At 50.0% G+C, this 13693-nt stretch overlaps 1 protein-coding gene across 1 annotated transcript; it reads right to left on the bottom strand.

Moving 5' to 3' along the window:
• Positions 1-92: 92 nt before the first annotated feature.
• LOC104511503 (cytoplasmic FMR1-interacting protein 2-like) lies at positions 93-12423 on the bottom strand. The gene is made up of 9 exons (XM_010154151.1): positions 12307-12423; positions 10194-10283; positions 10036-10113; positions 6839-6940; positions 5676-5857; positions 5268-5364; positions 4459-4587; positions 3166-3270; positions 93-360 (listed from the first exon to the last, which is right to left on the bottom strand). The coding sequence occupies exons 1-9, from the start codon at positions 12421-12423 to the stop codon at positions 265-267; spliced, it is 996 nt and encodes a 331-aa protein (XP_010152453.1). The 3' UTR covers positions 93-264.
• Positions 12424-13693: the final 1270 nt, after the last annotated feature.

Raw genomic sequence — 13693 nt, 5'->3', positions numbered from 1 at the left:
CATGCCTGCTCTGCTGCCTGCACGCGGGGCTACGGTGACCCGTCGGCTCGGAGCTGCCTGCGCACGCACACAATCGGGGGCCAGCGAGGACATCTTCCCATGCAGGGACAGGGACACACGTGCACACAGAGCTGGCACGCCGGGACTCACACCTCACAGGGACACACATGGGTACCCGTGCACAGACCTCACGCACGCCGGAGAGCCGCAGCTCCCGCGGCTTTCGGGACACACACAGAAGCCAAGAGACATTATGGCAGGCACTCACTTGGATTTGTTCTCCTCATAGTGAGCACTGGTCTTAATGTATCTGGCCAGTTCTATCTGCATATCGCCGAATAAAGGAACCACCTGCAGCTGCTGGAAAAGAAAACAAAAGATGGTTGGAAGACAGCGGAGAGAGAGCCCGTGGCCCCAGCGCAACACAAGGGACTAGGAAACAGCATCCTGTGTCTCTGAAGCTATGTAAGTGTCAGGCTGTTTAAAGCAAGGTGCAAACCTGGACTCAGGGTCATTTCACTCCTAGGAAGTGATTGAAAATGTTCACAAGGCTTTTTTTGTGCGAGGAAAATCACCCTCTGCGAGCGTTCTGGAGCCCTGGACTCACTGCTGTCAGGCTGGTTATGGCCAGTGCTGTAACCAGCCAGAGGAAAGGCTCTTTTCACAGCAAAAAGAGAAGCTCACCCTTTACATCTCAGGAGGATATGGATGGTAATAAATTCAAAGTGCACTGAACGTATCTCAAGCTCAGACAGGTCCCTGCTTCTCTAAGTTTTCAACTACAAACAAAATTCAACCAGGAGCTACCAAACAGCTTCAGTAAAATTTGAAGCTTCACACTTACTCAGCTACAAAAGCCCTGCCCCAAAATTCTGGGAATATGGTGGCAAATTCCCTGTCCTATTATCATGTCCTTCTCTTCTCAGGCTGGCTTGTATGGAGGATGTACAATGCTGTCTGTCATCAGGGATTCCCACTGGCGCTTTCATAAAAGGTTTAAATGAAGGGGTAGTTCATTTTCACTACTCAAATTCCTGGTCAATCCACTAGAAATTTAATCAGAAGGCAATAAGCAGATGTAGTAAGAGGAGTAGTTGGCCATTTCTTATTGAGAACTGATAGTCTGGAGTGGTACTTAACTGATTAGGTGAGACCACAGCAGATGCTGGAGAAGTGCAAACAGAAAAAAAGCTGGAAAGGAGAAAGTTATTCCAGGCAATGGAAGATATTTTACCTGATTTTCTGATGGCCCACAGCACTTTACAATGATCAGCAAATCTGTTTGAATGCAGCAAGGTGACCAAACCCTACAGATTACACTGAGGGCTTGATTTAAACTGAGATTCAGTTGAATTAGCAAGGCGGAACCAGGAAAAACTCGGAAGACCCGGAAGGATGGCGTGATAAATCATCTTTGCAGCGTTGCAGTCCTCTGCGGTGTCCCCAGTGAGAGAGTATTCAACCACCTCATTATCACCCCATCCACGAGGGAGGTTCCCCGTGGGGAGTTTGAGCCCTGCTCTCAGAGCTGTCTCCAGGAGATGATGGAAATTGGAGTATATAGGTCTCCACTAAGTCAGAGTGAGGATGCTGCAGCTGCTACACCAACCTTCCATGAACCAGGTATCTGGGCCTGCCCATCCCCTCCCCTTGCACAGACCCAGCACATCATCTATAACCTGCAAGCTGGACAATAAGCAGGGAGGCAGCCTGTACCCTGTCACCACCAACCTTGTCTTTTAGGCTCCTCAGCAGCTCTCTGGGTAAAGCAGCAGGGAGAAGCCACTCTGCTGAGAGTGATGGGGAAGGAGTGCTCTGTGACCCCCTAGAAATCATCATTCTCTCCTTTTCACTAACGTGGAGCACATGTTAGTAACAAAAACTAATCTTTCCATCTCAGAAGGACTGATGAAACTCAGCAAGTCTAAAAGAAAACTAATTGCTCCATCTGGGAAGTTATTCTGCTGTCCTGCTATACTATTATTCTTTGCTGCCAACGTGTTTGCTCCTTGCTAGATCCCACCATGCCTCTTGGAGCTGACCCACCCCAAACCTGAGATGCCTCCTAGACCCAGCCTGTGCCCAGGAGCAATGGAAGGAGATGTCATTTCCCCTGCAAATACCACAGGCAGTGCCGCACGGGGTCTTCAGCCCCCGCTTTGTCTGCCACCAGTGGCTGGCGGCTTGCACACACACCACATTTTGGGGGGAAGCAACAGGGTTATTCCAAAGACTTCTTGTGCTAAGTGGCCCTGGGGCAATGCAGCCAAGTCGACAGCTCCAGACCAGCCATGGGCTGTACATGTGTGTGGGCAGGGGGAGGCTGCACGGCTGCTTCCCACCCTGTCACTGGGAGCACCTGGTTCTCACAGGTCCTTCCCCAAAACCCAGATCTCAGATAAGACAAATATGGTTTATGAAACCACCACATGAGCCCTTTGAGGAACTCACTGAGCACCTCCCAGTTCCAGCTGACACAAGCTCCCCAAGCAGCTTTTTCTGTCCTACAGAGAGGACAGTTTATACACAGAATAAGACTGCCAGATCACACAATAGCTGGCTAGCAGTGTCCCCATCCCTCAGCTCAGCAGCTCACTGAGAGAAAGGGGAGTACAACCATCACCACCTCAGCAAACCAGCCAGTGACCTGAAATAACAGTGCTCCTCAGGAGACTGCAAACCTGCCTCAGAAACGTGCAGAGATAGAAGCGATGTCAGTCTGGTGTGCCTTGCCCTGGTCCACAAAACAGACCTCCCATGCGCTGTCCCCATCCCTGCCCCTTGGCAGGATGTAGGCAGAGTTGCAGCAGCAGCCAGCTGCCCAGCAAGGACGTGCAGGGCCCTTGGCTCCCACTGGCTCCCCAGCTCCAGTGCCAGCAGCACGGGAGCAGAGCCAGCCCCAGGCACCGCTCACACATCCGCAGCCTGGCTAGCACCACGGGTCGGCATCGCTCGTCTCACCCATGCTGCAGCTCTGTGCCCATCCGCGTTCACAGCAACCCCATTCTTCATCCTTCCGCCTAGATAATTTTTCAACCCTTTCAGTTTTTTGGCCCTGTAAGTGATTCCTGCAGTTTGTTTTTTGCTGGCAGCACATGCAAGGGTATGGGTTGTGAATTCACTGGTCTGTAATACACTCCAACCTCACCCAGACAGGTCACTGACCTTGAAGAATTTGTCTATTTTGCTAAGGTTGATTCTCTTCTTGGCGTCCAACTTGTAAATGTTGCTGACATTCCCATCCATGAGATACAGGCCAAACCCCATCACCTGGAGAAGACGGAAAGGCTAGGTTTCATTAGGGTGAAGTCAGCAGCACAAGCCAAAGACAGCTCTCCATCACTTTGCAGTAGTAAAGACCATTTCAGGCTGCTGTACCACCTGACACTCATGAGAAGACTGTATAAAATGTGCACACATCTGCAAGTATGTACATGGCAGACAGAGGACACAGGATGGATTGATTCTGTTCAAATCATTACAGATATTAAAACTACTCACATTATCCTTCAAAGAACCTTAGTTGACTCACACTGTGGTAATAAAGTTCTTACAGTAATAGTGACTGCAATCACTGTAATAACTGACTTACAGTAAGGACAAATATACAGAACAAGAAGATACTTTGGCATGTTCATCTTGAGGGTTCTTTACAGTCAGGAAACCTAACGTAGAAGGATCTGCCTTCTGCAGGGAATTATTGCTGGGAATGGGCATTAAGCAGAAAATTCAGGGTTGCAAAGCTGGTGGCGGTTTTGGCATGTCCTGTAAGGTTATCCAGCTCAAGCCCATGATCTCACACATCCATGCACAGCAGAAAACCCCCTTCTCGCTCTGGAGAATGCAGAGTGCCCAACAGTGTGTTCATCCACCAGCTGGAGACCACCACCACACACATGCTTAGTCCCAGGCAGGCAGCGCTGCTGGCAACCTTGGGAAGGACTGGGGGGAAAGATAGACATAGAGATGGGGAAGAGCAGAGGAAAGCGATAGATTTTTTTATGGGAATGTGGGAGAAGGCCATAAAGGACAGGAGAGAAATAATGGGAGAAGGTCCAAGTTAAAGCAGGAACAGAGGCAGTTCATGGCAATGCCTGACAGAGGTGACACTTCAGAGGACTGGCGTGGGACATCTCCAACCCATGGCCATCAGCTACGAAGAAGAGGTGAAAATGCGAGGATTGAGGTATTGCAGCAGAAGACACAAAGTAACAGCAATCAGAAGGGCAACAGGATCAGGAGGAGGGCAGCTTTGGTGCTGCATGCAAAGAGCCTTCCCATCTCCGCCACCCGAGTGTCCAGAGGACGCTGGCCCTGCAGCGAAGGGATGCATGTAAACCCAAAGGAGCAAAAAATAAAGAAAATGAAGAGAAACTGTCCCAGGAGGGAATTTCATTTTACTAAAACAAAAGTGAAACTATGCAAGCACCCAGCCCCATAAGCATGGCCGAATCTCACCTTTAAGAGCATGTGTTTCTCACTGGGAGTGAGGTACATCTTGTTTTCATAGTAATCCACACAGATGTTGACAATATCAGCCAGCAATTCCTCATAGCCAGGGATAACCTCTAGTTGTTGGTGCAGACACTGAAACATCAACAGGGGCCACATTACCCACATGGACAGAGGACAGCAGGAACCAGGGACAAACACGTATGAAGGATTCAGAGTAGAGTGATAAGAGGTTTCTTCAAACCCCATCTGTGTGCTTTTAAGTTACAGGCAGAAGATTGACCTCATAGTACCACTTGTAAGGAACAACCTTCCTTCTGCAGGACAGCTCTCCCTTTCAGACTGATCACAACAGCCAAATGTCAGATGGTGAGATGTAAGGAAAGATGCTTCAGAAGCAGAATTTCTGACTCTCTGCTGTCTCTATGAAATATTTTGCCTAATGAGCAGAGTCTACAGAGCCTGCAGAGCATGGAGGGTCCTGGCTCTAATCTGCAGTCCCCATGCAGTCACAGGGACGGACTGGATGGATTTACTGGGGAAAACAGCAGAAGAGTTTCTGGCAGAAACCCCTCCTGAGAGCTGCTCTTGCATCTTTTAGACCTTCACTCTTGTCTTGACACAGAGACCTTTAAAGCCACCCAGGATGACCCAGGAGAAGGAAATATTGCTAGAACCATCAGAGGTCAGTGGCAATGACCCAACAAAGAAGGCAGCTATCGCCACAGTCCAGTCTGAAGCACGCTCAGCCCTGGTGAGATTGTGGCTGCTCTCTACCCACAGAAAGGTAAGTGGTTCAGAGGAAAGGGACCTACCTGTGTGATGCGGTTGTGGTTCGCCAGGAACATGGAGAGGTTCTGGGACTCCTGGATGGACTGGGGGTCTGCCATCTTCCGCAGAAATTGGGCAGCTCTGGAAGAGAAAAAAATCAACATCTCGCCGAGGATCACTCACCCAACGTGAGACCCTCACCCCCCCGTCTTCCCTGTTTCACCTGCAGCTGCAATGCAGCAGACTCAGAGCTTCCCTGCTGCAGAGCTCTGCTCTTTCCTCATTTCCAAGAGGGAACCAAAACACAGTGGGGCTCAGAGATTTGCCTCAACTCACAGAGTGCCTACAACAGTGCAGAAACCCATCCTCCAGCCTCCTCATGCCCCTGACCTCACTGCTGGGCAGACCAGGCACAGTCCTGGTGCCGCTCCCGCTGCTTCACCCCCTCTCACCTTTTGTAGGCGGAGTGGTCATTTTTGACACTGCACTTCATGTTCTTCAGCTCATCCAGGACGGCAAACATGTTAATGAACTTGCCGAGCGTGAGGAGATAGGCCTCAGAGACAAAATCCTTCCTCCGCTCAGCATGGCACAGACGCTTCACCTCGCTGCAGAACCGCTCAATAGCCTTGCGCTGGAAAGCATGGGACAGGGGCATCTCAGCAGCAGCTCACGTGCAGTCACCACGCCACGATGGGACCCTCCTCCACCACCCAAAAGCATTTTTCTGCTGGGGATCAAGGCTCCATGGTCCCTCTCCACTGTCGCCATGAAACAAAGCAGCATTACAAACCACTGCAGACATTCTCCAGTGCTGCGGGGGAGCTCAAAACCCTCCGTTTGTGCCTGCCTCAAGTGCAGCATGTTCTGCAAAACCAGGCTTCAGTTTTTCAGGTGGTGCATAAAGATCTCATAGGACATAAAACCTAAAAATGGTGGTGAAACGCAGCTGCAGGCAGTTATAAAAGCAGGTGGTGATGGGAAGAGGTCCCTGGAGCCCATGCCAGCTCAGTGTTTGCCACATGGTCATTGCTCTGCTGGGATCTAAGCGTGTTATTTTGTCAAGTGCCCCAAGCATAGTGACCACTAAATTTAAGCTTTGGTGCTCTTTGCCAGCTGATCCCTGAGTTTAGGGGCCTGTGAGCACCTCCCTGTTCCCTCTAGCACAGCGGGAGGGTCTCTGGCTGCATCCCACCCCAGGCACCAGCTGTACCACCAGCCCTCTCCTCTTCCTGGCTTTCAAAGAGCAGGAGAGCGAGCTGTGCTGGTGCCGAGGGAGAAAGAGCTCCTCAGGTCCACCAGCCAACAGCCCAGAACAACAGGAGCCTGTGCCACCCATTAGCTCCATAGTGCGGGGGCTCTGGTCCTCCATGAACTTCAGAGGCTTGGGTGTGCGCATTCCCAACTCGTATGCAAGAACTCATGGCTGAGCAAGGGGGACAAGTTTTCCTTCAGACAGGTCTCGGGTTTCTTCTGGTGGCTCCAAGGAAAAGACCTATCAGGGTGCTCAGGGGCTCTCCAAGCTGGCCTGGCAGGCACAGATATCACAGCCCTGCTTAGGATAAGTTAACAGCAGATTAATAAATTATTTTTGCCTCTATCCTTGATCACTTACCTGAAAATACATGAACTTCATAAGCTTGGTGACTTCTGGCTCCAGGACTTCCACCGTCTTCTCATAAATCTCCACTCGGTTTGGCTGTTCATTACATTTCACCTACATTGCAAAGACAAATGCTCCTCGTCAGCATCGGAGTTCCTAACACGGCTGCGGACCGTGATGGCCACCATCCCCTGCGTGTTTCACAGTGAATCCTGTCCCTGTTTGAGGACAACGGAGGGACCCAAGAGGGAGCTTGCTCTCAAGGCAATAGGTGATGGCAGAAGGACCTGTTTCTCAGGTGTGGAATTCTCTCTATGTATTATAAACAGGCACAATCCTGACTCTGAGAAATAAAAATCTTGGAATGCATTTGTCTGGGGTAGAACACATGCAATACGGGGTCTGGACTTGCTGCATAATGTGGGAATGTTCTACCATAAAGTTACCAGAGACTGTGTGTTGCAAATTCCCATGGACACTAGGCTATGGCTCTGCTATAGCCTCACTGGGATAATTTTGGTTCTGTTGCTGACATGTTAAAAATCACTAGGCTTGTATGTGGCTAGCAACAATGAAGTGAGTCACCCTCACTAGAATCCTAGGAAGCTAAATTTAAGGACTTATTCAGTTGTCATCCATCTAACTTCCAAACAGTTACTTGGAGTCATTACCAAACTTTTAGGGAAAATCCCAACTGGCCCAGGCAATGCATCCTGCTGTCTTCCTCTGGTTTTGTTTCCAGTTGTTGCTGACACAAGGCTGTGATGGGACTGACAGCTCTAGTGCAAATTTAGTAGCCCAGCAGCTGATCCACAGGGCACAAGGGGACAAATGAGCTAGCTTTACATGTGGGAAGATGCAAAAGTATCTGCCCTCTCTGTAGTGGGGAATCTAATGTCCCTGCCCTGGTGTTTCAGGCAATACTGATGGCCATGAGGATGCAGCTTGCAGCAGGGAGGAGCGGTGCACATTTCGGTGTAGGGTCTGTTCGTAGAATCACAGGATGGTTTGGGTTGGAAGGGACCTTAAAGACCATCTAGTTCCAACCCCCCTGCCATGGGCAGGGGCACCTTCCACTGGACCAGGTTGCTCCAAGCCTCATCCAGCCTGGCCTTGAAGACAGCCAGGGATGGGGCATCCACAGCTTCTCTGGGCAACCTGTCCCAGTGCCTCACCACCCTCTCCATGAAGAATTTCTTCCTGATATCTAATCTAAGCCCCCCCACTTACAATTTGTTCCCGTTCCCCCTTGTCCTGTCACTACAGGCCCTTGTAAAAAGTCCCCTCCAGTGTTCTTCCTCTGTAAAACCGCAGTCCCTGATGTAGCAGAGGGAGTTGTACAAGACAGAGCAGCCAGGCTGGGGGCTGCGGACAGGACCCCCCTGGCCACAGCCACGTGCCCCATGGCAATGCACAGGGGTCACTGCAAGGTCCAATCTGGTGAATGTATAAATGACCCCTCTGCTGTGGTGTCTGGTTGCTCCATCACACATGGCATTGCCTGCAGCCCTGGGGGGAGGTCAGGGCAGAGAGCAGGGACCCCACAAGCTGCGCTTGGAGAGGCACAAATGTCATGGGGGCGACTGGGATGGGAGGACACTAAAACACCAAAACAGATGATCTGTAGCACTGTTGTGCGATCAGCTGAGCATCGCCCTGCCTTCTGTTAGTGTAGCCAGGAGGGGCAACAGCAGCACAGCATCAAATACAAATGGGAAATAAGCAAATCGATGGCAGAAATCTCCCCAGGGCTGCATCTTATGATATCGTCAGCAGAGTATAACCCGAGGGGAGCTGAGGTTTGACCTTTCCCAGGGAATTACGAACATGGGCATTGTCAGCCACATGGAAATACTTTTTTCTGGCCCCATGGAAGCGCTGCAGACCCTTTTATCCGTAGGGTTAATGGAACTGCACTGCACCCGCCCTGACGCACTGTCAGCCGGTGTTTTTGCAGTGGTCCAGCACGTGTTCACACTGTGGAAGACAAGCTCTGAGCTGGAGTCTGAATCAGTGGGACACGTGGGCAACCTTATTCATGTCTGTAGGTGTTTGCAGGATGAAGGCACTGAAATTCAGGTTGGAGAGAAAAGGACTAGAAAACAGCTGAAGCAGAACTAAGAGTAGAGGAGAAGACATCAAGTGTGGGGGTATATCAGGGCCTTCAGGTATATCAGCAGCAAAAAAGGGCATTTGGGAAAATGTTTCTGGCATACTGAAGTGCTCCTACATGCATCCTCGCACCACACCTACAATTCAGGGGCTCCCAAGGGAGCAGAGAGAACAGCCCAGAGTCTGGGGCAGCAGTGTGGGATGCCGAAACCTGCCCCAGCTGCCTAATCTGCTCTGTGAAAGTCAGGGAGAGCTTCGGCCTGCCACATCTCTAGAGGACTTGCTGTTTTCATCCCAGGCTGCCTGGGCTCCCTTCTTCAGACAATGCAAGAGTCCCACTCAGCACCGGGGCTATTTTGAACTGAAGCTGAAGTTCCTGATACCATGTAATGGTATGATACCATACAATTGTATGAGGAAAGCGTGACATAAACCACATCCAATGATTTTGCTCTCAACTTCCAAAACCAAACTGCCTTCGTCTGAAGCAAACTCCATCCCCCCACAACATGAGAAAGAAAAATATTTGGGCAGCACATCAGGAAGGAAATAACCACGCTGCTTTAATTCAAGCAGACTACCCAGCCTCAGACAGAGAAGTGGATAAAGACCCAAGTGACAAAACACAGCACTACCCCAAGTACCGTGCTGGACCACAGCTGTGCTCAGTTGAGCCCTGTTAGCAGCTGTAGGACAAAGAAGCTGCGGGGATGAAACAATTTCAGGAATGACTGCTTTGGGAAGCAGCGGAGGGGCTTGTGAAACAAAATAATGTATATAAAGCAGTCGACTTAGAGTGAGTGTGACTGAGCTGGGGGCCATCAGGGATGGAGCGGAGTGCAGGGATGGAGCATCAGATTGCAGGGCAGATGCCCTTTGCTAGGGCAGCAGTACAGATCTGCTTCTGAAACAGCTACCAGCTGCTGAGTGGTTGAGACTTTGGTGGGGAGAGGACAACTTGAAGAGTTGGTGGTTTCTCTTTTCAACCTTTCTATCTGCTTTTTTGTTCTTCTGTCTCCAGTCCAAACTAACCCCCATTGAAAACAAAACTTAGTAGGTGCTCTGGGAACATCCCTGCCTGGGAAGGGCTGGAGTACCTGGGGGATGGCTCGTGAGCAGCTCCTCCATGTGTAAAGCATCACAGCGTACTCGTGGCCTTCTTCCAGCATTTCATTCTGAAAAACAGAGAGGTGTTGCTGGGGCAGGGCACACACCGCAGGCTCAGCATCACTGGGGCAGCACCCAGGGGACTCACCATGCTGGAGTGCACCGTCGCTTGCTCGATGTACCTGGCAATGCCGGTCACAAAGGCATTTCTGTCTTCAAAGTTGGTGTCAAAATTAGCCTATGGGTGAAAGGGAGAGAGGGGGATTAAAATACAGCTAGTTGGTTGCTCCCCTGATACAGTCCAGAGTGGGGTGTGTTGGCAAACAGCAGAAGCAGTAGGGCTCCTGGGGCATGGGAGCAGCTTATGAACAATTTGAGGTGCTGCACCTCTGCGTCTGAAGTAGATTCATACGTGCAGCCTGAGATGCTCCTGAATCACACGTTTCTTAGGGGAAATCCTGCAGATTATATGTGGGAAAATACGGCAATCACAACTGACAAACCCTTGTAAAAATCAAGGCCAACCAGGTGAGGATCGGTTGGAATTGCAGCCACACCAGAGAGTGAACTTACAGCAATTATTCTAAAGATTTTAGCTTGGTAACTCAAAGACAGATGCAGCCTCATTAATTTCTATTTGTGCCCTGGCTGCTAGGGGAAGTCAGGAATCGCAAAGAATAAACACACAGAAAGGGCAGGGAACAAGATGTCTAGAAAACATAAATATGAACGTCAGCACTCATCCAGACGTTATTATCAGCGCTAGTGTTGCTCCTGCAAGCAGATGCTCTGGGATGAACAGTTGTTCTGGAAGCTGAGCTACTGCTTTGGGATGGAAGAGGGGAGTAAGTCAGTGCAAAGCAGGGCAAGGGATGAAAAAGCAGCTCCTCAGCCTCCCTGCACCAAGTGCCTGCTCACACACTCTGCGTGCGAGTAATTTCCTCTGCAGAGGCTGGCTGATGGTATCTGCTGGAGGGCAGAGCATACGGAAGTCCCAGGCGCCCAGAGCTGCTCCTTGCTATGACATTAGCATCGCCGCTACTGCGTTCACCTCAATAATTGATTTCCTGAGTAGGAAGGCCGGGAGCACAGACCCGTGGCCGCAGGGCTACTCTTCTCAGTGCCTCCATGACATCACATGTGACAAGAAAAGCTGAGGCTGCAGATGCATTTCTGGCTAGGAGGGGAGAGGGCTATACACAAACCAAGTATGAGGAGGAAACAGGTTTGGCCAATATCTCTAGTGCCAGTTTAGATGAGTTTTTTTTAGGCCCAGCAGTATGCACACACTCATGGCCCTGAAAGGATGCTGTGCCATAAGGCTGGACCCTGAGACCCTCACAGGACACAAGCCAGCAAAGATTAAAAATGATTTAAAGAGGAGATAAGCAAAAATGATATCAAGATTTTGAGAGAGCTGAAATTTGAGCAGCCCACAACCGCCTTTGGGTCTGATAGCCCGCAGAGATACCAACACTACTGAACGAGCCCACAGTCTGACCTGCTGAAAGAGACACTGTAATTTCAGACCCCTGTGTGCATGGCACAGCAATCACTGTGCGGGTGTATTTATACACCGCCACGGGTAAGTCATGAATTCCAGATTGGCAGGATGGAGAAAGTAACCCCATATTATATTTAACCCTGGGTGTGTGCTATGGGGCAGGGTGTGGTGGCCAAGCAGCCGAGGCATCCCACTGTGGATCCGAAAGCAGGAGGTTGAGCCCTGCCCTGGGCTCATGCCAAGCTGTGCTTGGCCAGTGCAGCTGCAGCTAAACCTGTGGTTGTTGAAGGCTGAGAAGCGATTGTAGCGCCTGCCTCGCGTGCCATCAGCTCCCCAGACCTCAGCTCCAGCTATGCAAGAGGCACAGGGTGGCCAAAGTCAGGCAGAACTTTGATTTTTAGATGCATACACTACCATAAAAAGGAAGCATAGAAATGTGTGCATAATAAAACATCACTGAGAACTTTCTGCTGTTATCACAAATCTAATCTCCTGCTTCTTACCCATTCATGCACTCTGGTCCTCATTTTTAACTTCCTTATGTCTTGCTCAGCCTTAAAGATCCTTTTTACCAATCTCTAGTGCTTTCCTTTCAAAGCCTTTGGGAACAGATCTGTGGCTAGATCTGAACATTTCCTTAAACATAGTGAACTCAGGATGTTTTCAGCTAGTTCTCAGAGCACCATGTATCCCTGTGCTTTGCATAAGCTACCAGAACAACCCTCCCTGCCCCACCATCCCTGGGAGCTGAAGGTACCTGGTACATGATGGAGGATGGCGGCGGTTCGATGCATGGCTGCTGGTCTGGCAGAGGCAGCTCCTCCAGCAAGTCCACGTTGGACAAGGCATCCTCTAGCGTGACGTGAGTGGTCATGGTTCTGGATGTTCAGTTTCCACGCTAAATCCAAAGGAAAAGAGCGGGTGATAGACAGACAGACAGCAGACAGACCAAGTGGGTAAATGCCGCAGGACAAAACTGGAGCCACGACTGGCTGGCACTGGAGGAGACATGATCCTGGTTTAGCCTGTTTTCCTCTTCTTGTGTATTTAACCTACATCTCTATGTCATCTTTCCTTCTGTGACTCAGCAGCAGAGTAGGAATGTAGAAGATGATGAACACAACTACCCACCCATGCCTTTCTCTGCTTAACTCTATGCAAAACTGCTTAAGACAGAAAACAGCTGGGTGCTGCAGTGCAGCGTTAGCAGCCCCGAGTGAAAGCCTGTGCTCAGAGATGCAAAGCGGTGCTATTAAAAATACCCCTCGAAACAGCATGATTAAAGAAGTATGACCGATGCTGACACTCACATGCTCTCCTTCTCACACACATGAACGGCGCTGGAAGCTGTAAACAACAAATTGCACTCTCAAAGGTGAAGTGGAAAGGATCGAGTGCTGTGTAGGCAGGCTGTGGCACTCCAAGCAGCAAAGAAGTTTCTGTTAAAAAAGAATTTTCCCTGGTTTACCACATAAGCAGTGTCCCCAGCCCAGCCTCAGCCTGCTGTGGGGCTGCCAACAGTGCCAGCTACATGTGAAATAAAAAGCAAAGGGAAATGTTTCTGAAAGCTCACTGGCACTTACCCCAGCGGGTACCTCTGGACAAACCTCTCTATGTCCCTTAACTCCTTTGCCATCCACCCTTGCCGTAAGAACACAAGCATGGAGTGACAGCTGCTGTCACCCAGTCTGAGCGCTTGTATAATCACAGCCACGGGGCTTCCCCAGTTAATACCTGATCCACGTGCAATAGCTGTGGCTGACCTAGGGCTGGTATCTCTTAGAAAAACACCCCGCTCCATTTAAACATTTGCAAAGAGAGACCTTGCTTTCAATATTTGACATGTCATTCAATTAGCAAATCACCCCCCCCAGTGCTTTTTTCCCCACTCAGAGCTTGTCTGGTTTCAAATGTAACCTGCAAGACAGTAGAGCTCTCTATTATCAAAGTTCCCATCAAGATACTCACACATTTCAATAAAACACCCTTGCACCTTCGCTTTGGCTCAGGCGAGCAGGCTGAGCTCTTTGCCTGCCTTGTTACAGAGCGTCTTCTCCAGTCCTTCAATCATCTCCTTGGCTTTTCTCTAAACTTGATCCAATTTTGTAACTTTTTTTGCAGAAGTGTAGACACTGTAGCAGGTC

Source organism: Eurypyga helias, unplaced genomic scaffold, assembly GCF_000690775.1.
Source record: "Eurypyga helias isolate BGI_N326 unplaced genomic scaffold, ASM69077v1 scaffold27520, whole genome shotgun sequence".
In the NCBI taxonomy this organism is placed as follows: domain Eukaryota; kingdom Metazoa; phylum Chordata; class Aves; order Eurypygiformes; family Eurypygidae; genus Eurypyga; species Eurypyga helias.
The sequence above is the reverse complement of the archived record's forward strand: the minus strand, read 5'-3'. Positions and strand labels throughout refer to the sequence as shown.